Source organism: Plodia interpunctella, chromosome 12, assembly GCF_027563975.2.
Source record: "Plodia interpunctella isolate USDA-ARS_2022_Savannah chromosome 12, ilPloInte3.2, whole genome shotgun sequence".
Lineage (NCBI taxonomy): Eukaryota > Metazoa > Arthropoda > Insecta > Lepidoptera > Pyralidae > Plodia > Plodia interpunctella.
In genome coordinates, this window is record NC_071305.1 from 7548591 (window position 1) to 7573480 (window position 24890).

Below are 24890 nucleotides of genomic sequence, written 5' to 3' on the forward strand. Positions count from 1 at the left end.
ATGATCATAACGGACTGCTCACTGAAGGTCCCGGGTTCGATGCCCGGTCAGGAGAAGATGGAAAACGATCATTTTCATCTGGACCTTGGATGTTTATCTATATATGTATGTGTTGTAGATAGCTTCATTCAGTTAGTATCTCATAACACAAGCCTCGAACTTACTTTGGGGCTAATTCAATCTGCATATGATTTGACCCTATATATTTATTTATTTATATTTATAGAAAAATATCTAACTTAGGGTCTGCAAAAGTCTGACATAAAGTCCAAACTATCTGCAGAAGTTAGGCGACAACGAAATAGCGATCTCAGTAGAATTCTATTCAGTGCGAACTTGCGAAGTTTTTGAACTAGAATCCAGTACACAAATTCCTACTCTCTTACGTATCCTTGCGGTATGGGACTAGCTAGACTTGTGGATATTATTTTGTATCTAGTATATTATTTTGTATCTAGTATATTACAACACTAATATCTGGTTCTCTTTAAGTAATCTAAAGATCACCGAAATATTTTTAAACTATATTGACCTATACAAGATATAAGACCTATATTTGTTAATTGACGTCCTTGGAGAAAAGGTTGCGGTGAAGTTTGTTGCGCCGCTTCTTCTTCATCTGCGCTTTGGAAGTCGGCAATAAACTTAGTTTAAGTATTTTTTGACGTCAATAAGTTATGTATATCATCCTAAATTGAATAAAGAATTTTGAATTTGAACTGAACAACTAACTAGTATGCATGCCTCACGATGTTTATCTTCATCGCTTATTATACTGACATTCACTCAAATATTTTTCTTTTGTATCGAAATATGATTGAAAATAAGTATTTTTATTTGTCTATCTTAGCAATTAATGTGTGTAAGCTCGGTCATAATGATGAATATAACGTTTTTTTACAAATTTTTTTGGAAACAAATCATCAATTTATTTCAGAAACTTCATCCACCCATATTTAATTTCACAAATTAAAATTCTTACACGTGACTCCATATTTCATGATCTGTTTTATTAATTTCACCGCCACCATAAACTCGAAATTCCATGTAATTTTGCCGCGGCAGATTTTTATTACTGGAGACAGTATCAAATTTAACAAAGCACGCCTCCCGGAGGTGTACCGGTAGATTGGCGCAGTAAATTTCCACCAAATTAGAAGAACGGATCCCGATATTAATCCAGGACTCAGGGGACGCTCGTGTAGGCACTTCTGTTTCGCTGTGGAGACAATTAAGGCTTATATTTTCCTCGATTTTATTCATGGCCCACCTTTTGGTAATATTTAGCTGGTAAGAACTTACCAAAGTAAGGATAAAAACCTGGGAAATAGTTCTATTTCCTAGGTTTTTATCCTGTCCTAATCCTAACAAGTTCTAACTTCCTAACTAGATTAATATTATAAATGCGAAAGTAAGCTTGTCTATTGTACGTAGGTATGCAATATTTCAAACAGATTGGATGAGTAGATAGATAATTGAAAATGTAACACATTTTCAAGCTTTAACTACTCATCCAACCTGTTTGAAATATTGCATACTTACGTGTAAGTAGTACTTACGTTAAGAGTGGAGATAGGAAATGGAAGGACATATAGCGCACAAAAAAAACTGTTTCCGGGGAAAAAATCATTTATTTTCTTTTCCCTATAATAATTTAGTTTCGACGACTGTCAAGTAGTAATCAAAGACCGAGTTATTAAGTTTTACAATTCTATGCAGTCGGTTAACTGCATAAATTGCCCTGAAATATCCATTTAATTTGGCAGGTTCACTGTACATTAAAGTCTATTGACAATACAATTTGATATCAACTATTACGAGAGGCCATTTTAAAGCAAATACGACGGTAATTTTCACTCCGACATACGACCCTCAAACGACCAAATCGATTCTATTCGTATCGCAACACATTGGAAGTCTAGACTCGAGTCGTAAATCGATATCGTTACTAGAACATCTCATCGGTTTAGTCATTTGATTTTGGAATCACAATTATTCGATTTAGACTCTGATTTGAAATAACAAGTCAAATGCATAATTATCAAATATTTATAAATATAAATAACAAACCGTTTTAATATTGGAATGGACATTTTATAGAAATTATATGTTTTTCTTTCATCTTTCTACATGAATTTAACTCATCCCTAGTCTTCAGAGTAAGGGTTAGCAATTAACACACTCGAAAAAAAGAAAGGGTCAGGGTTTTTTGATACAAATTTCAGTAAGTAATTTAAGTTTATTTTTAGACATCTAAATAATGATTTACACCTAAGAATATAATTTAAGTTTAAGTAATTTCTATCATCCCAAAGCGCAAAAAAAAATATAGGTACCTACTTTGGATGCTTTAGGTATAGGTCACTATGAGTGTACACTTCGAACTAGATCTCCAGATCTTCAAAAATTTATTCGTCTAATTTAACAATGATTATGAAATGATAATGTATGCACATTGAAAGCATTATTGCAAACGACGTACCGTTACATGCAGATGGTAAGCAATAACCCACGACGATGACACATGTAATAGTTTTATTATGGCAGCCTGAAGTTTCTACTCGATAGCGTAGGCTCTAGGGCGGAAATGAAATTCACCTGCAGATACTGGAAAACAACTACTTATAGGTTATTATATGATAAATGCTGTCGGCCTTCTGAGCACTTTACCTCTATTTAGTCTTATAAGAATTCATAAAAGATGTTGGCATAAATAGTCAAAATGTTTTTTAATACGATCCAAAAGCTATAAAGGAACTTTAATACTTAACTATAATATTCCGTCAAAAAGTGATGGAGACAAATAGGCTTTATCTTCCAATCTAAAAACTGTGAACTAAAACTCTTTGAAAAAATAATGGAAAAGAAATTAAAACTTTTTGATAAATGAAAACAGTCAATTTTAGTTTACTAAATTTTAAACCAATTCTATATACCTATTTTCAGCTTCGGAAAAGAAGGGTGTTTACTTCATTTGTGTTACATTTCAGATCACATTGAGCAAACAAAGTTGCCATCTCATTTTTCCAACTCGGCTTTATTTGCGTAGTCAGCCGTTCTCACAATAAACCAGCCAAATTAAATATCAAAACCGATTTAATTTCGCGATTTATGCTCACTTTTATGTTCTCTTTTTGCAGAAACGACGTTTTTTTTTTAAATTTGATTCATTGTTATGCCGCGAAAAATAAACACTTTGCAAAGGTAACAAATACATGATACCTGTTTTAGATTTCATTCATTCTTATTCTTTATCCTTTATTACGTCTTATAAAACAAAGTCCGCGTCTGTCTGTATGTCTGTTCGCGATGAACTCAAAAGCTATTTGCACGGATTTTTGTGCGTGATTCCTGAGGAAGATTTAAGTGATAATTGATTATGCTTTTACCCGAGAGAAGCCGGGATTGGCCGCTAGTTTTACGTAAATAGAAAAGTGGTAATTTTTGTGAATAATCAATTATTTAATTTGAATATAACCTATTTATTATCTCATTTCAATTTCCAATTTTTTTCTTAGGAAACGTTTATCAATTTTTGCTTTTTACAAATTTAACTTTTGTTGTAGTAAGTAGATTGAAATATGAGGTTTCCGATTCACACATCAAACGTTAACATAAAAAATATGCAAAATAATTTCGGTAACATTTCACACAAGCATTATTTACGGTGACGATTTAATAAATCGCTAACAGATCAGACACCTTGATAGGACCCGTATACGAGTTGACGCATCGATAATGTCTTTCATCAACGCAATTACTGCTCACAAAATCAAATTAGGCGCGATATTTTCATAAATAATAATTGTTGCTGCACTGACCTTTTGACTTCAGTAAAATTGACACTTCACAACACTAAATTCACTATTTTGTTTACCACGAGGCCAGTGTGTTAGTATGCGATCAGCGTTGTCGAATTGGCGTCCGAATCAATGTTGGCACAGTACACGAATACATTTAGTTCACAACGTGTTCCAATATACAGGGTGGTACAGATTCGAAGCTGATTTCATTGATGGGTTAAGAGGTGACCTTTCTGTTATGAGATGCGTAACTCCCGAGAGATTAGGAGAGGAAACTGTCTCTGTACAATACGACAATAATAATGAATTGACAACACTCAACTGGCCGCACTAAGCTTATCGCGATCGAGTCCCAATGATATCCGAGTAAAAACTCTACGGATTTTGAATTATTCATGTTTCAATGTCTCGTCTTACTAGTATAACCAAAAATCAAATGAAGCTCCTCCCCCTCCCATATCATCAACTCCTATATCCTATATCACAATCTCATTAAATAAAATCACAATATTGCTTCTTTGACATTTGACGAGCGTCACAATCTGACGTTCGAGATATTCATAAAGGCAGAGTTTTGTTCACATTATAAATTCAATATGGTATTTTTTATGTTTATCACCTAATTGATATTATTATATTGCGTTTATGTTTGTAACAATCCTATTAATATTATGGATGCGAAAGTTTTGATACGCGTCGGTGTGTTTTTGCAAAAATCAATTGGACGAATTTTGGTAAGAGTACTTTTTATTTCGAAATTTCCAACGAAGCGAAGACTGAGTACTACTAATTATTTTTTGATATAATATATAAATAATGAGAATGTAACTAATGTTATTTAAGAAGTACCAAATTCATTTAACATATTGGAAAAAATTCAAAGACCAAAATAGGTTTGTTAGCCCCAAGAACAAATTTACATTAGTAAATCAACTACTCAATAAAATAAAGCTATACAATCTACATCCTACGTTGATAAACAACAAATAATGGAATTTAATATCTGTACGTTGGTACGAAAGCCTCATATATCAAACAACAAACATTCCCTAGAAGCCTCATATCAAAATATACCAGGCAAACATAAATTTAGAAGAGGTTAACCACATGTGAATACGATATGACTCCGAAGTCTTAAAAGTCACGTTGAGACAATTAAACTTGTACCAATACACGGGAACTTATTAACGCACGTTTATCAAAGGAACGCATACTTTGTTTAATTTATGTAATCCTGGTAATTGGAAAGTTAGAAAATAGGTTGATGTGAAATAAGCTGATATAGTCATATGACTCTAACATTTTTAATAGGAAACAATACACCTAAAAGATGAGTAAAGAAAGAAAAACTTTATTCGGAAAAAAATTACATTGTTAGGTATACAGTTTGCATCATCATTCCGAAATGGATCGTAACTTAGCTATATGTTATGACTATGAAGCCATAACGCAGATTTTAAGCTGTAACCAGAGAAGCAGTATATTTGCAACTGATGAGAAAATATCAACATACTATTAATCAACTAAGCAGCATAAGTATCACACACACTTTTATAATCATAAATCATTATGAATCCCACTAATTAATATTATAAAGGCGAAAATTTGTGAGTAGGCGAAAATGTTTGTTACTTCTTCAAGCTCAAACGGTTGGGCCAAAATGGATTTCGTATTTTGGATTAACCTTGGATTAATGGCTATTTTTTAACCCTAAAGTTTAATATTCCCGTTGGATTTTGTCCAAAAATCAGATAGTTAATGGAGCGTAGAGTAGATCCATCTACTTTATGAAGCGCCATTTATGCACACATAAAAACGTATTTTAAAAGTTTTTTTAAAATATTTTATATTACTCGCATAATATAATATTTTATATTATTTTTTTCATATTACTCGGGTAACATCGCAGGGTGCAGCTAGCTAGATACTAATATTCCAAAAGTGTACCTTCATAATAGATGCCTTATTGTTTTCCAACAGTAATTATCCAAGTAATAGTTTACAGTCGAACTATTAAGACTTATACCAGCTTCGGAAGTGGGCCAAACTGCAAGTTAACTAAAATTAGCGTTAACATAAAGCTGGTTCGGTTAAGATACTCAAAATGAATATTATTCTTTAAACAGAACCGTAGTTTTAAATTTTAGCAACAAGTAAGTAGGTACATAATTATTAATGTCATAATGTAGAGGTAAAAATATGGATGGAAATAAAACTATGGATCTCCACTTAATATCCTCTTCCAATACTTTATCATACTAACACTAACTAACTAACAGATAAATAAATCTGCCTTATGGGTTGGCCAGTTAGCCGTATCCAACACTTGTAAAACACAATTTTTAACCAAGGCCATCTTTCTAAAATTGAAACAGAAAAGAGGTAAAATTGAAACAGAGAAAGGTCTGAAAAGTAGATTCTCGATTAAATTCCTATTTGTGACGCCCGCATCCGTTTAAAAAATAAACTTTAAACTTTGAAGACTTGGGTCTGTTTTATATACTGGCCGCCTGCCTGCCGTCTATCCTCTTTAGGAATGACTGTTGTTGCTTATTTATTTATATATAATAGGATAACTCCATACACCGAACGTTAATTTAATACGTATTTATGACAAAAATGTTGAAAACATTTACTTTTTTACAGACTGGTAGACGGAGACAAAGTTAATGTATCAGATTAAAAATATTATTCCATACATAGTTATTAGATTCAAGCACAAATTTTAATTTATTTTTATAAAAAAAAAAATTCGCATGTCTGCCAAAAGTACGTCAAATAAATTAATTGCGTCTTCAATCAAGATGACAATATAAATCGCTTTATAATATCACATTAGAGATAGGTCAGTGTCTAATCTATTAATAAGATGTCATTGAGCCCGAACACTGATTTTGTCAACACAACATTTATATTAGTTATTATCTCATAGACATACAATAATTGACACACAGCTGAATGAAATTTATATAGCTTAAATAATTTGGCGAGCCACTTGGCTATTGGCATTGGGCGTTGATAGTTACATCGATATTTGATATCGATGATTATCATACACTAGCTATTTACCCGCAGCTTCGCCTGGATAAATGCCCTCGGGAACAGTTTTTTCTTCGTATTAAAATGGCATCGGGATAGTCAAAATAAAATATCTATAGCGCATTTAAAATACACACAGCGCCATCTAGTTTTCGAATGCGGTTTTATAAATGGACTGGGTGAATTATGTGAATGGTTTTGGGGTAGGTTACCAAATAGAAATATCTAACAAATAGAAATATCTAACAACTAGTTAGATATTTCTATTTGGTATTTCGAGGCAAATGCTGAGCGGAGGCCTAGTTCGCCTAATATTTTATGTTCTATTTAGTTATAAGATAGCATTCGTGGCTAATGATCTGGACCTATTTTGTTGCTCTTTGAATGATTTCAGAAGAATTGGACTATATGTGATTTGCTACAGATTACAATAGGCTCATTCTAACGCATTAGGTAATAACCTGTAATGTTAGATGTAAGAAATGTTAATAAATAAAAAAAAATATACTTTTTTATTTATAATATAGAGGCGAAAACTATATATAACTTATAAAATGAGGTAGACACATGCTGTTACTATATACAATAGCAGAAGATCAGCATGTGTCTACAATATTCTTAAATATTACAGTTTCTATTAAAATTATCACACAGTTTTGTGCCAATTTGGAAAAAAAAAACTATATATAAGTATTTTATGTTGAGTTTTTACAATGCTAAACTTTGGACCATCAACGCGGGTTGACGGGGTTCAACAATTGATCCAGATCATGTTATTCTTAACTAACTGTTGCCGGCTTATCCATACCAAAAATCATTACCTATAAAACAATTTTACCGTTTTGACACGAAAAACAAACACATTCACTCTTATAATATTAGTAAGGAAGCATTGATTACAAAGCAGTGTAAAAATACAAGTAAACTTAATTACACGCTATCGCTGAACTCTGAGAGATATTGCTTAGTTTGTATGAGAGCCGTTATTTACCGCAATGAAAAACCAGCAGTGTATACCGAACGTAACCGAAAATTCGGCAAACTGTATAGCAATAATGTAAAGCCGGCATAAAACTAGGGCTTTTAATAAATTAGTTTCTTTGAACGCCACTTTTAAATAAACAATCACGCGAGGAATTTGGGTATTTAAATAATTGAAGTTTCAGTGTAGTCTCAACCCTATTCAGTGAAAGTTGGGGTGTGCGGTCATCAACAATTAATTAGAAAACCACAAGACCTTTGGGTTCTTTTGAAGTAGGCTTCACAGCGAAACTAATTGTGTTTCAACTTCAAGTCAAAAACTGTATTTTTTGTTTTTTTATTAGTCCTACTAATATTATGCGAAAGTTTGTGAGGATGTATGTGTGTAGGTATATTTGTTACTCTTTCACGTAAAATCTACTGAATGGATTGTTATGAAATTTTGTACACGGGTAGAATATAACCTGGAATAACATATAGGGTACTTTTTATCCCGAAATTTCCACGGGAGCGAATCCCCGGGGCGTTGCAAGTTAGGCATAAGTTAATAAATAATCACGAAGTCGGAATGCCAACACGATAAGATAATAGAAAGAAAGAGACAAAAACTCACCATCAACTCCCTCCTCAGTTTGTCCAGCTCATGCGCAGAAGGCGGGGCGGGCTGCGCGCGACCTCGCCTCAACTCCTCAAGCTGCCTCGTCAGCTCTTCCACTTTGGCCACCGCCACTGACAACTCCTTCTCCTTCTCATTGAAAAGCGCGCGAATCGACTCGAGGTCACTGGCTGTGAACAAGGAAATGTTATGTTTACACAAAAAATCAAAATCAGATGTTATATATAAATTTATTAATTAAAAAGATCTTCGTTACGCCTGTATCTGGTGAATTGTTCTATCTCGACATATCGGTGTTACGTGTAGGTATAATTATAAGCAAATAATTTATCACTATTTACACAAGTTTTTATTTTCTAAAAAGAAAACATTTTTTTTTGTTCTAAGTTAGATACTATAGTCTTTTTTATTTCTTAGCGTAGCGATTTTGTTGATTAAATTTGTATGAATCTGCAGATTCGTACAAATTTATTTAAGTGATTAATTTGTACGAATCTGCAGATTCAAAGTCTAAGCATTTATAATGTGCAGATGGAACTTATTTCGTTATTGTAAATTTATTTTGTTTTTCTTAGAAATTAACAAAATGTATTTTATCAACTTCTAAGAAGTAATTAAATATTTTTTTATTCTTTTTACCTAAAATATCAAATACCTTTTCGAACTAAAGCTTAACCGGTAATGTACCTTTATAAACCTTATCCTACGGGACTTTACTCAAAAACAGTCTTCCATGAAATACATTTCTATATTAATTTTAAGATTCAATTATTTACAAAGCACAAGGTAATATTATTTTCTTTTCTCGTGAAATATCTCCCGTAATCCAGACACATAAATAAAGATGGCGTACAACATGGAGTTAATCTAGACAATGAGGAGCCTAGCTTCTTGACACATACTAAAGCACCTAATCCCTCAGACGGATAGGACTGTGAGTGAAAATGCAAATAAAATTGCACAATCTATCTGTTTCAATTAAAGTTACTTTTGCTTTTTGTTGGCATTTTTATTAATGAAAATCTGTTTGAATTTTCTATTAATGAATAAATTGATAACATTAAGAAATTAGAAGTAAATGAGCAAAAATATTGTGGTGCTCTAAAACAAGATACACAAAAAAATACCAAATATACAAACAGACAACGGAAGCACGTTCGTGAAATTGTTCTTTGTGTTTGAGATTGGCGTAAGTATCCTACAAATATTATAAATGCGAAAGTTTGTTAGAATGTATGTTTGTTGTAGTTCTCTGGTGCGTTGCACCAGTCAACTTTGACGTTAACTTTAGCTTGACCAGAAAAAGGCAAAGTACTTTTTTTTATGTAGACGACGACGGTGAGCAGGTAAAAGTTAACGTCGTATTTCTAGTTCTCGTGGAAATATCGCCTTACTGAGTACCCTTATAGAGCATAATACAATAATTTGCTTTCCATGTCAATCGACTCATAAAATATAGCGTGAAAGCGGGTGTTCATTACTCAAGTTGTGGAGAATACCTCATTTTTACGGGTGAGAAATACCTCACGTGAGAATACCTCATTTTAACAAGTCCGTTTGTGTCTCATAATTAGAAGCTGCGATTTGATAAAGTCACTGTTATTTAACTACGAAAATTCCCAAATTTATTTATTGTCAAAACTTCCTACAAATAGCTTTGTGTGAAGTTTTTACCGGAAATAAAGTTGTCTGAATTTTCTCGAGTAGATTGAGAAACGATAGATTGGAAATATGTAGGTATTTTTTTCGATTTTTCCAACTTACTTCAAACAAATCGTCGAAATAATGAAAATGTTCGTTACAAGCTAATTTTTAAAGTTGTGTTCCTTGAATAAAGACATTAAAATAGACAATTCCAACCATCGACTCGATAGGTTGACAAAAAAGTACAATAAAATCCTACTTACTTAAAAAAATGACTAATAAAAGAGAAATAAGGACATTCCTCCTGAAACGAGTGCTTACAATTGAAAAATTGCAGCGCATTTAGTAGCAAAAATGCCATTTTCCGCTGAGCGGGCCCAGCTGGGCACATTTGCTGCAAGGACCTTAGAGTGACAGAGTGTATAGAGCACGATTTTCACTAAGATTTCTAGTTGTTTGGAAATTTCTTCCTGAAAAGATAGGCGCAAATTTTTGGCAGTGAATTTGGACAAAATGCGCTCAACTGAGACATGCATTATGTATTTTGATTGGATAGCCTAGTTTTTTCAACTATGCTTATCCAGTGTAAGTACTAACGGTACTGTAATAGAAACAATTGATGTAAAAATGTAATCATGAATGTGAGTGAAGAATCATGAGTGTGTAACGATGAAGTTACACAACTATTATATATGTTGACGACCTCGGTGGCACAGTGGTAAAGTTCTTGCCACTGAACCGAGAGGTCTTGGGTTCGATCCCCGGTCGGGTCATGATGGAAAATGATCTTTTTCTGATTGATCCGGGTCTTAGATGTTTATCTATATATGTATTTGTTATAAATATAGTATCGTTGAGTTAGTATCCCATAACACAAGTCTCGAACTTACTTTGGGGCTAGCCCAATCTGTGTGATTTGTCCTAATATATTTATTTATTTATATTTATTATTAATGAGTCTAGCTACAGATTTTACTGAATAGTATACTTTTATTTGAGACGTCATATTTTTTCATGTGTAGCGTTCTATGGCGGAAAAGTAACTGTTCTCTAACTCATGGACCTTTCAATTACAGAAACAATAAAGATTTTATCTGGGCCCTTGTTGCGAACATTGTAAGCTTAACGAAGCTCACATATTAGTTACAGCTTAATGTTCTGTTCTTTTATACTTTTTATTATACTAAAAATATTTAGCGCAAAAATTATTTAACGTCTTGAATAAAATCATATGACGGCACTTTTTATTTGACGACATTCCACCATGAAATAGGCTCTAATGTATGTGTTTCTATATATATAGACAGGAGCCTATACATATATAAACTTTATCACGTTGTATAGCTCTTATGGGGTAGACAAAGGCAAAAGTTGAGAATATCGAAAGCCACGTTTAGCTAGATAGCGATAGATGACTTTATGATGGAATGGTAATTTTGAAACTGTGACCCATTTCCTTGATTGACTTTATAATTAGCGTGGGAGAAGTACGTGGCACATTCTGTGTATTTTACCGTCCTAGACAAGCAGCCTATAAGGGTATATTCAGTTCATATGCAGCAAGTCGGGTTTATTTCATTTGGTGAGGTATAAAGTAGCTATATCACCTAAATGTAAAACATTTACGCCTTAGGTATAAAAACAAATCTACTAATCATTAGCTTACTAACAAAACAACCCTTAATTCCGCTACACGTGTATCATCCCGGCCACATTACCCCAAATCCGCAATGTTTTTGTGTGCAAACATTAATGGGATAGTGTTTTCTAATGTGTCTACACTCAAGGTTTACTACATTTTGGTGGAAAAAGACGATTTGTTTATAATAAGGATAATTTGAGTATATTTACAATATCCACCTCTTTAACAATAGACTTTTTGACAATAGATGATGGAAACAGTCGTAGAGCGTTTCGACAGCCGCGGTTATTATAATTTTTCAAATAGTAACAAAGGAGAGAATTAGTTTTAATTAATCTGTACTGGGGTAATGTTATTTTTAAGCTTCAAGCCAACATAGGTAGCATGAAACTCGAATTTAAATTGACAGTATTATGAAAGCTAAATGTTCTTGCTGGCGTTTCATCATTAAATGGTTTAACTGTTACTGTTGTGGTAATTCTATCAGGTCTTTTCAATGATTCCATTCTCTCTTTTCTCGAGCTTCACAGGGTTATTGTAGTTATTGTATTTGGACTTCGCCTTCACGTGCCGGTAGACGCATATAATGATGATGCGCAGTATAACTGTGATGACAAGAATAACAAGGGCTACGCCCCCAATCAGTATAAGCTTCTGTTGGTCCCGCCACAACGGCACGCGACCTGCGTTCATTATTTTTGAAACTAGGTAGTTAAATTAATTCACATTTTTACTAACAATATTTTCATGATGTAGGTACACCTTAGTGAAACATAAAATTTCAAAACAAACAACATAGGCATTTTAATTGATCTCGACTTCCATCTAACACGTTCAAAGGTTATCCTATATCCTACTAATGTCGGGTAGGTACCTACTACCCTACAAAAACACATCTCGACAGAGACTGATGTGTAGGGACGAACGAATTGGACTTTCAACTGCGCGATTACACTGAGAGATGGCTGGTATTGCTCCAGAAAGTAATAGGTTTATACGTTTTTTTTTTATTTAAAAACCATAAATACATTTTCTTAATTGAGAGTTACCGATAAGTTACAGATCTGGTTTACCTAGTAGGTACCTAAGCAAAATAACGGAATAAAATTAAAGTCGCCTCTAGAATTGTTTGTGGGTCGATGAGAAAATTAATTTACTTTACTGTTTTATGTGTATTTGCCTGATCTATCTTTATAATTTACATATATAATCTTCAGGAATTGAATTTAGTTCAAAACTTCAAGTTATTTACACAGAAAATAATTCTTATATTTTGGTGGAGATAAGTTAATATATTATACGCAAGTCTTTATGGAGTCCGATGTGATTAATTAAAAAATATTTTGCTTTATTCATAGGTCATGAAACTGATTACAATGTATAAATAACTTGCGGTAAAAATGTCTGTCACGTTGTTCAAAGCATATGGTATTGATTTTCCAGCTGGTATGCGTCATAGTGGGTGGTACCAAAGACTGGTACGGCCGGTACATACATTATGTATAGCTGCGGCCTAATGGCGGCAACATTTGTGCCACGGCTCAAAATATATCTAGAAAAAATATTAATATTACGCAGTAGCAGAAATAAGGATAGACGGGTGAAAACCATTTGTCTCTACGGTTTCTGTACATTAAAAAATGGATATGTAGCCAAATTAACGATATTTAATGAAAGTAATATTCTGCGAACAATTTCAGCAAAATTTAAACTTGATCACTTGCATACTTACTTCATAATAATTCTTTAAACTGAGGGCATAAATATAAACATGACGCAACATAATTTGTGTTCACAATTTTATTGTATACATTGACATAATGTTTTGCAATAATTGTGAGCATCTCCTTATTTATGCCAACGGGATTTTACTCAACACTCAAAGAAAAATCTCGAATTTCAATTCGCGAATAATCGTATTCTTGTCGCAAAGAATAGATTCTTTTGTATCCTAAAATCCTATTGGGTTTATTTTATTATCTTTGTAACGATTCATTGGGGGAGGCACTAAGTAATTGGATATTTAACCGTATGTGAAATAAAAGGGGGTACTTGAAGTGATTCAAGGGATTTCACTCTCTGAGTACTGAAGGGGCTTACAGCAACTTAGTAGTAAGTGCACATAAGCTGCCAGTTGCGGTACAGTTTCATTACCTCCGGAATACCTTGGAGGAAAGTACACGGTATGAACATTAAACTAACATACAAAATATGTTTAATAACGTTAATATTTTCATGAAATATGTACTTACATGAGAAATATTAATACAAATAAAATAAAAATTATTATACAAAAATTATTTTTATTTTATATGTATTGAAAATATAGTAATTAGACTGAATGTTTCCGAATGTGCAGTTTATATCGGTTACTGATACAGTTTATGACGGAAAATTGTTCAGTCGCAATTAAATCAACATATTCTAATTAGTCATTTTAGAACAATTGAAAGTGACCGTTTGACTGTGTTGATATATCGACGTAGATAGTAAAATATAACAGTTTAGTTTGTCAAATTATCATAGACTATTTTACAGGATTAATACTGCAATATCCTAAACCCAATCATAGCTAATATTATAAACGCGAAAGTAAGTTTGTTCGTTACTTCTTCGCGCTCTATCTACTCAACCAATCTTCTTGAAATTTTACATTTATAGTTTGAAGTATGGAGGAGGACATTAAGAAAGAAAATTACTATTAACAGAAAATTAACGCGGGCGAAGCCGCGGTCATAAACTAGTTTGCAACAAATCCGTGTTTATTAGTGTAGAATGTGCCAAACAGGATTGGTAACATATGCAATCGGAATCAATACAAGCACTCTCATCTACATGGCCCTGGGGTACGGCCTACCGCATACATAATCTATGCAAACGCTAACACGCCAATTCGGAAGAAATACTCCATTGTTTTTCAATTTTTCCCTTATTTTTCAATTTAACTTGCTCGACTCCGTGTACATACATTGTTTTTTGTACGATCTTTGATTTGTTAACACAGAAATAGTATTTTTTATGTTAGAAAACGCAAACGTTTGTTCGCGGTGTTGTGATTCTGTTCCGCAAGAATGATTCAAGGAGTATCTATTTACTATTTTTTGACCAAATTTCCATTGAGGTAGTTAAACATTTTATATCCTTTGTAGTCTCCGTAGAGGCTGTCTTTGTTTTATATAATGCGAAATCAAAGTGGAATAGTGAGTGCTGCAAAGTCCCACGAGGACCGGACTAGGGGATCATAGCAGAATGAGCGTTATTTTCAAAGTCCAACATTTTTCTTTTCTTATTTTTTTACAGTAATTCCACCAATTATATATAATATACAGTATCAAGTCTATTTCTCTTATGAAGTAGACAAGCCAAAAGGTGCGAAACACGAAGACCACATTTAGGTATCTACTGGAATCGAGAGATAATTGCTAGCCTATCGGCTATGTAAACAATCTACAGTTATAGGTTTTCCCTCGATTGACTTTTACAATCTGCGCCGGAAGAGAAGTACTGTTATATTTTATGTTTTTCCTTCGTTCCCAGACCAGCTTGGAAGATATGAAAGATTTTTTACTTCTTTAATTGCACTGGTATCTAAAATTATTACGAGAAATAGTATAAATATCAATAAATAAATGAAAGACTGTATTTATACCGATTTATTACGGGAAGCAGTGGATAAGCAGCAAAAGCAGTAATGTATCTAGCGATACTTGGAGTAAAGTTATTCTTCACAGAATAACAATATAACAAACACAATATATCAAAGCTTAAAAGGATAAGGCAACAATTATGTGTCTGGTCTATTTTACTCACCAGATGAGTTATGGCCCACAAAATAATTTCGGAGAATACACTCCATCACACGCCGTGCTACTCCCTATCCATAATGATCAGCGTTATTTTCGTAACGTAATTCAGATGAGACAAGGTAATAAATAAAGTCATTCGGACATGTATCATTTTTTAACGTATTTTTTTGTCTTCTTGAGTTTTCGTCACGGTTCATGTATTTTAATAAACATGAACAAACTTTATTTTGTTCTCAAAACGCGCCTAAATTGCAACTGTTTTTCTTATTCCATTTTTAAATTTATTCTTTTTTCTTAATGACCAGCTGCTGCAGTTTAATGGATTAAAAAAATATAGACACATTTAACATTTAAATATTTGTGAGCTAAATTATAACTAAGTTTGTCTTTCTCTCTCATCAGAGCGTTTTCTCAGTTTCTTCCTCAGCCTTTGAGCTTCGGAGCCCAAGGTCCGCTTTTCTACATTTTTCCCCACTTCACATGGTTGTTGGCATCTCAGATTTCAAAACCGATAATCTTATTTAAGTATGTCATTGTATTAGAGCGGAACTCACCAGATACTGGTTTTACAAGACCCGCAGCAACTTTTTGTTTAAAGAATAAATAATTTTTGTATGTTTTTTTTTTTAACTTATCGGACTTGCTCACTCTACTAAAACAGAAAAGAGGGTGTTGTTCTTCTATAATAATGAACCATTACGTATCACTGTGAACATATATCAGACATTTCACGAGTCATCGCCTGCAAATGGCCCGTGAAATTTTGTTGATGTCGCGATAAACTTAAGCTAGAATGTGTTTTAAATTTTATCACAATTACTGTTTTTATTAATTTCTGATATACTTATTTACAGGTATGGCTAAAATTGTATATTGTAATTATTTCATTTTTCTAAAGGATGTTAATTACAATACTACCTAACTAATATTTTTCAAATTGAATCCTTACATCCTCTGCCGCATCTGTCTATCTATACACATAAACTCAAAACTACTGCACGGATTTTCATGCGGCTTTTCATTTTCACCAACAGATAGTGTTATTTCTGAGGAATGTTTAGCTTTATCATTTATTATGTTTTTACCCGAGCGAAGCCGGGACGAGCCGCTGGTGTAAATAGTATTAAAAATTATTTTTCCCTGAACAAGTTTTCATTCATGAGGTTACGCCACGAACGTGTGACAATTGGGAATTCGGAATGAAAAGTTTATAATCATAAATCAAATTTCATCAAAATTCGTCTAGTACTTATTGATTAACAAACACGTCGTATAAGTTGAGTAATACTATTGTACGCTATGGCCTTAGCATGGGAGTATTTAGATCAAGTTCATTTATTTTAAAATAATGTCATTGCATTATTTTACAGTCTTATGCTTCTATAAAATGGTAGACACGTCAGATCACATAGTTATCCTTCACGGGGTGTCTTAGAAAAATAAAGAATTTTCTGTTTTATTAGCTAGCACTGGTGTCCGATTTTATTTAAGTCGCCTAACGGCATCTGACGTGACTTTTACGATATTTTACGATTACATTATTTACTGTATAGTTTTATCAAGTATATGTTCTAGCAACAACGTAACTCCATATATATTTCTTTTATCGCCAGATTACCTCAAAAAATATCGGAACTATTGACCGAAAATCGAGCAACACTACACGCAGAAGCAAGCGACAAGAATTTAATAGCAATGTCACGTTGTTAGGTACCGCAACGTCATCGGATATTGTATTGGAACTTCAATTCGGTTAGTAGAGGACGCAATCCCAATCTATAAATTGACTTTAGTCAATTCTGACAGCCAATTTTGGAGTCTGTTTAATTTTATCATGTATTCACATGCTAGTTATACGCGTGGCATCGCCCGCGTTAATTACTAACGAGAACAAAAGGCTATGTCCCTCTCCGTACTTCAAACTACATCAAAATTTCAAAATTGGTTATAAGTAGATAAAGCGCGAAGAGGTAACAAACAAACAAACAAATTTACTTTCAAAGAGCTATGGCAGATTTTTAGGTCAAGGTTTTAAAAGCGTCTATAAACGTCGGCTATACCAAAAATCATAAAATATTTATTAATAAATTATCAACATATCAATAAATTTTAACAAAGCTAGGTAAAAAAGTGATCCTAATTAAAAATGGCTATTATGATACCTATTTGATTTTATAGGACTGGCCATTTGTTGTTGTCACGGTGTTGACAGCCTTTAAAATATTTTTGTGAATATTAACTAAATAATATTTTTCTTGACATAACGATTTAACAGATTTTCAATATTATCAAGTTTTATTGTTTTTGCTTTATATAAATTCATATTATATGGCTTTACAATGAAATGCAGTCATAATAAAGCCTCCTTGATACAACATAAACTAAAATATTAAGGTCGTTGGTGACCTACAAAACTTCAAAACAGTTTATTTCAAAAACCTGGCCTTATACGATTATATATTTTTTTCATCAAGATCCAGAAAATAAGCTCTATTAGGCAAGATATATTTCATTCATAGACGCTAATTTTGGACATGACCTAAAATGATGTATGGGAAGCTGCCATAGCTCTTTATAATATTAGTCAATAGGATTGAGGCATGCTTATGGTCTGACAAGAAAAAGTATGGAAACGGCCCCTGGACTCAGACGCTTCACTCAGTTAAAAATGAACCAGAATACTCAAATCATAGAGTCAACTAGTGCGTTGATAAAAAACAAAATATTACCTAACTCAACTACTAAAATATCAACTGATAGAGATACTACTTCATAAATTTAAGCACAAATACCAAACCCAATCACTACAAATTGAATCTGCAACACAATGCGGAACATTCAATAATATCTGGCTTTCAATTAATCCCCGCAATGTCCGTCTGGTCAACTATTGGCCGGATCTTGCAAATATTTGCTTTGCTTCAATCCAGGTCATCATCGAATAAGGAATAGCATTATTAATTCGAGATTTTGTGTTCAATGCACCAACTTGCTTTTTTGTTTGATATGGTGACGTATGCGTGCGCGAAATTCCTTAGCAAATACAAGCATGCACGTCGGTTTGTTTGTATATTTTAACTAGTTAGTGCTAACCGCGGTCCTTCATTTTAATGTCCGTCGATGGACAACAAAGAACAACGCATAAATTGTGTGAAGTTTCGACGTGCGTCAACGCACGTCAGTGTCAAAACCTATAGAAAACATCAGAGTACGACGAACCCACAACGTGATGCTTGGACTCTAATTTTAAAAATATTTTATGAATAAAATATGACGCCTGCAAGGAGTTATTAAATACTGGCTGTTACTAAAAAGAAGTATGACATTTCGGTCGCACACGGTCCTAAATCGTAGACTAAATAATTTATATGAGTTTTGCACGTATCTACAATTATTATTTGTGAAATTTGGAAACAGTATCTAATTTAAGTAGTATGTAATGAAATTGTCTTATCAGCCAGCATTTAAAGAAAGAAGTCGCATTAATTTAAAATACATTAAAAATACTCTTTGCATCGAAAACAAAAGAAATTTTAATAATCCTAGCAATAAAGGGTTGTTGGAATGACTTTAATTAAGTTTACCCTACCGATAAAAGATGGCCGCCGCGCCGGTGATTCCCCTGGCAGCTGACACTCACTGAGCGTCCTAACTTAGCTACTATTACAACAAGGTAGCACAACGCGGCGGGATAATGTCAAACTATAGCGCTTTTCGTGTGTCTATATAAACGCGACTACTCGTGACTTCGTACGTACGTAAAGTAAATAGATAAAATGAGAATTCCTCTCTTGCTCTCCGAAACTTCCCAAGAAACTTTAATTTCAGCTTTCAGTTTGCTATAGACGAACAATAGCTAATTAGATCAAACTGGTTATGGCCCTCGATAGCTCAGTGGTTAAAACCCCCGGTCTACGGGTTCGACTCCCGCTCGAGTTCAGAATTATTTCATCTCAAATTTAACTATGAAGTGTGAAGTGAAGTTTTATTAGTATTGATTGATGTTTGAATTAATACTTGTGCCGTCTTGCCGCTATAATGTTTAATACGTAGCGTCGCATAGCGTAGTGTAATATGTTGTAGCGTAGCTGAGACGCCGGGTCAGGTGCACTTTACAGTCGGCTATGGAAGATTTTTGAGTATCATTTACATTTTTAGGTTACAATGTTAATAAGAGCTTGAGGCGTTTTGCGTAAATTAATTGTTTAGGTGTCATTTATGGTAGGAGTATTTTGTATGTGGATTCTAATTTGTATTTTAATACAAATTTTATAAGTGTCAAATTGTATAACTTAATCTTTTTTCTATCTCGCCTCATTTTTCTCTCTCTATTCAAGACGAGATCCCAGCTTCTTCCGCTATACCACTAAAGCACCTTTGTTCTGTCTTGTTGAGAGACGAGCACGAGACAACGAGAACACGTCGCCCTGTGTGTTGAGTCTGTTCAATTTTCCGTATTAAGATTTATTAAAATATCTTTATCATTTCAGTTACTAAATCAATGGTTTAAAATAATATAATATCTTAGTGGAACCTACTCCAACACAATGTTTGCAGAAAAATCAATAGTACTTCATCTAAAATGTAAAAGAGGGCGATCGGAAGGCTCAAGGGGAATTTATAGATTTTCGTATAGTTTAATAGTCTAGAAAAGGCTTTAATTATCATAGTACGTTTTAGGGTTCCGTTATAGTTTCGACTTGTCTGTCCGTCCGACTGTCATCCGCGTTGTGTATTATAGCCATGCAATTACAGAACTCTGTATGAGTGAAAACAAGGAAAAATAATAAAAAAAAACTCCGAAATAGTACAAAGTTTCTGCACGAGAATGCTTCGACCTATTTGCTTTGCTTTCATGATCTGTGCAAATGCTTTATGTTTTTTTTTCCACATTTTGTTCGTTATTTGTATTCAAATGTTATGGAATTTAAGATTTTGTCAAGAAAACTTTATAACTTAGTTATTTTATTTAGTTGAATTGATAAATTCCTTTATAGATTCGTCATGTCTGTCTTTTCATACATAAGATACATAAAAAAATTCATTCATGGATTTAGTAAGTACTTTGTACAACTAGTATCTACTAATTCCAAAATTATTGTGCAATTGTGCAACCAACTTATTGTGCAATAGGATGCAGCCCGAGTGCTTTTTTCTTTTTTATTTGATACATGGATGCAGCTATTAACACAGTTGAAACTTATAAATACGTAATTAATCTTTTACATTTTAAAATTCTTCTTACATTGTTTTTTTATTTAAACAAATATTAATAATAAAAAGCAAAGCAAAGAACATAAATAAAAGTTTTTAATTACTTCATGTCGGTGTTCTCTAAAAGCAATATAAACTTTTTAACGACGATCACGAAACATATTATTTAATTACTTTCAGGGAGTTCCCGAATCCCAATTGAAATAATATTAGGGGAAGACAACAAAGTAATCAAGTTTAATGACGCGACTATTGTCTGCAAAACAAAATGTTTCGTTTAACTTTTTGGTAGAAACCCGACAATTCTATTAAAATGTAATTGGCATTGGGAAAATCTGAGACGATATTTGTTTTTGGTAAAAACCAAAAACTTAAGACAAATAATGTATATACAAATTATTTGTTTGATTAGTAAATTCTATAAACAAAATAGTTTTTCATTGTTCCAATTCAACGACAGTCATAAAAAACTAGACAGTTTGATACACAAATCTTTTACATCTCACCATCGAGTCGATTCGTAGTGAGACGCAGCTAACCAATCACAGTGCGCTATTATGACGCAACGACAATCACATCGCAATGTGATTGGACCACTGCGTCTCACTTCGAATCAACTCGATAGTAAGATGTAAAATGCAAAGCCGTACTTCGCCCTCTGAAGCACGCTTGAATGTTGAATTTCGTAACATACGGAAAAACCGTAAACGATCTACACTCAAACACGATACTGCCATCACAAAATAAACTCCATTAGCCAACTCACTAAGTGCGATATTTGCTTGCTTGTTCCTGTCTAGCTGGCCTCGTAGCGCTCGTAGCCGTCGTAGCTTCAACTCCTGCGCTTCTACGCGTTCTCGTAGCCTTCGTAGTCGCTCGCCTTCTACGGCCACCTGTAGAGGAGACATTATTTTAAGGCTTTGTTTCAACTTTAATTTATCTAATATTAGCTTATTTATTTTTTATTCTATAAAGAAACCTACCATACAGGTAAAAGTGGCTTTTGAATTTCCCAATTCTTGGCTCTGTCTACCTCGTAATGGATAAAAATTTGAACTGTATTTTTACTTAACATTATAAGCAACTAATACAGATTATTTTGAGTGTTTTAGTAAAAAAGAACTACATTTTAATCTTCCTTATGTTTTTTGTTCTTTTAAATACCAAACCCTTAAAATAAATATCAATATGGATTGAATGAATCATCATTGAATATAACAAAAGTCTTTCCATGGGAATATCTTGCCCTTGCATATTACAAGTACTCAATTGTGAAGCAGATATCTTCAGCCGAATATACGTTTAGTGGTGACATAAATGAGCACAAAAAACTTTGTAAGAAAACCTTCTGAGGCCGTAGTGTTTCACAAAAGAAAAATCCATTGCCAAATGATAAATGTACTTGTAACTATCCACTATATCTTCACTTTATAGCTCGAAGGAGCCGAAGAAGGAATTTATGGGACATTTGTTACACTGACCGGATAACCGGTAAACAACTGTGTAGCTGCGAAAAATTCCCAGGGAAATAACCTCATTCTTAGAAAACGGGAGGTGCTTTTTCCCACCGAAATATTATACCAATAATGAACCAATCAAAATCTTGAAAAAGGAAAATTTTTATCGTAATTGGACATAGTATCTCTAATTAAAAGTTTAATATAGAACAAAGTAAAACAAAGTTGTCCAGCTGAATAAAATGTCAGCTATACCTGTACCTAAAAACTTAACTTTGAATAATTAACCTACTACTACTAACTAACTAACCTACTACTAATAATAACCTACAACTTACTGTCACCTCAGCTAAATAATATCCGCCGCTGGACCAAAGCCTATATCTCTCATAATGTTTATCACAAAATAATTAAACTTTGCACGTATTTACTCTGCTGTATAAACTAACCAGTTCACTTAAATTCATTTCAGAGATCCTTTGCACAAAATTTGTAGCAGCTAAAGTGCAACAGTTAGCCCATTAATTTAACTTTTCACCACACTGGTACAGTCAGCTGCTCAATGCCCTTACTTAACTCATGGTAATTTCGGCTTTATTACCACCGCATAAGGTCCTAAGTTGTTGCTTGTATGTGTAAACGAAGCCTTTTTCACTGGCTACAAAGAAAATACCTATCTAGGGAAATCCAGTGGAGAAATTGTTACTGTATGAAATCACTTAAATATTTGCGAGATTTGTATGAAAAAAATGTAGCTATTAATCTTCCTATATATCGGTTTCAAAAAAAAAAATACTAATTTGTCGACCACCGTGGTGTCACCACGCCCGTCCGCTATTTGGAGTTTCTGGATTCGATTCCCAGCGAATGAAAACATTCATAACCATATTGTGATCACAAATATTTTGCCTACGGTTCTGGATATGTTGTGCCCATTTCTGTATTTGTATCCATTATACCAGCGATAGAAGCTTAGCTAGTGTGGGCTGTTGAGTATTGTCCATTTAAATTTACAAATTTTATTTCGTTTACGTAAATGTACATCATAATCAAAACCAGAATACATGTCCTTACTTTTGTGAGATGTGTTCCTGTACATCCATATGAAGAGTTTTGACATGACACTCACATGAGTCGATATGTATTACAAGGATAATGTAACGACGCAATATATAAGAAACAAATGGACACGAAATTATACTTAAGTGATCAACTAAGCTTGCTCTCTTCTATCATCCATTTTACTGGCTCTTTTTCAGCAAAAATCGAACCTTATTTATTTTCTTAATGGTTGATTCGGAAACATATCACGAAGGCCGACCCTCGAGACGTAACACCACAGTAACATTCCTACTTTATGATCGGGGGATTGCTCTAGAGAGAGGAGAAATTTATGGAACAATTAGCGCCTTAGCATGAAGACTATCGATAGGGCAAATTTTTTTTATATAAGATTCTTTTTTAGTTATCACAGAATCAACTGCACTTTTAAAATATATAGCAAATGGTGGAGGAAAAATAAAATAGAGGCATATTATTTTCTAATTTTGTATCTTTTTGATTTTGCCAGGTGGTTAAAATTGTTTAACCATGATAATATTTCCAAATTACGCAGAGTACTTTTGGCTAATAGGTTCACTGGACTAAGGTTGTTGGTTGGTCTACTCGTTATTTTTAATTTATTTGATAATATAGTGTCATATTTAATATGATATTAATTTATTTTTGATGTAGATCGTATTAAATATATAGTATAGGCTAAAAATAAAAGCAATTGTAACGTTCTTATTTATAACAAAAAGTACTCGAGAGAACAACTGAAGGATTTATAGCGACATTATTAGTCAAGACGGGTAAATAACTACAGGAATCCTTTCAGTACGAAGAATCTAATAAAATAAGAAAGTAAAAGTCAATAAGTAATTCAATTTAATACATTTTTAACATATCCTTAAATTATATTCTTTATTCAAAATAAATATATTAGCGTCTTAAGTGTCATTATTACACAAAACCCAACCTCAGGCCTACTCATAGAAATTAAATCTTAATAAAGCTGGAGATCGGCCATTTTGTTTATTTTACGGCCGCTTTTATTGCGTGCGAAGAGTTTATTTCTTTTAGGACCGATAAATATCGCATTAGGGTAATACTAGAGTTTCCACTGCGTGTGTTCTTGACTTTATTATTTCAATGACTCTTTATCAAGTTCATTAAAAAATATGGTCTGTTAAATTTGAATAAGGATCCTGTGAGAATACTACAGTATTTCCATTTTGTCATTTATACCTAACTATTATATGCAATTGATTCACGTGTAAATGTTGTGTAATATAAAAGTATTTTGAATCTTAATAGCTTCGTAAAAGTGATAACTTCATATAAAGGTTTAATCTAAACTGTCCACCAGTGTGCAGGTGAAAGGTGTGCAGAAACAGACAATAATATAGAAATGACGACACCGACTGAATAATTCCAACGAACAGACTGACATTACCGAATAATACCTTATAAGATGAGGGCAAAATTTAATTTCACTCCCCCTAGCCCACCCCTTATCAGCATTCGCAATCCCCAAGAATCCAGCGACACTTTCCTAACAAGCAGCCAACTTTTTCTTGAAAAACAATCGGACTTGTGTGTTGCGATAAGCAAAAAATAAGCAGATTTTTGTTTATGGTTACCGAA

The 24890-nt window shown here is 33.2% G+C and overlaps 1 protein-coding gene across 9 annotated transcripts in view; it reads right to left on the reverse strand.

Moving 5' to 3' along the window:
* Window positions 1-24890, reverse strand: part of ASPP (Ankyrin-repeat, SH3-domain, and Proline-rich-region containing Protein) — a 275934-nt gene that overhangs the window by 13784 nt on the left and 237260 nt on the right. For all 9 annotated transcript variants that reach the window (XM_053752603.1, XM_053752606.2, XM_053752605.1 and 6 more), the window contains 2 exons: window positions 21512-21638; window positions 8437-8609 (listed from right to left, as the gene is read on the reverse strand). In XM_053752603.1, coding sequence (XP_053608578.1) covers window positions 8437-8609; window positions 21512-21638 — 300 coding nt within the window. The remainder of the gene's footprint in view (window positions 1-8436; window positions 8610-21511; window positions 21639-24890) is intronic.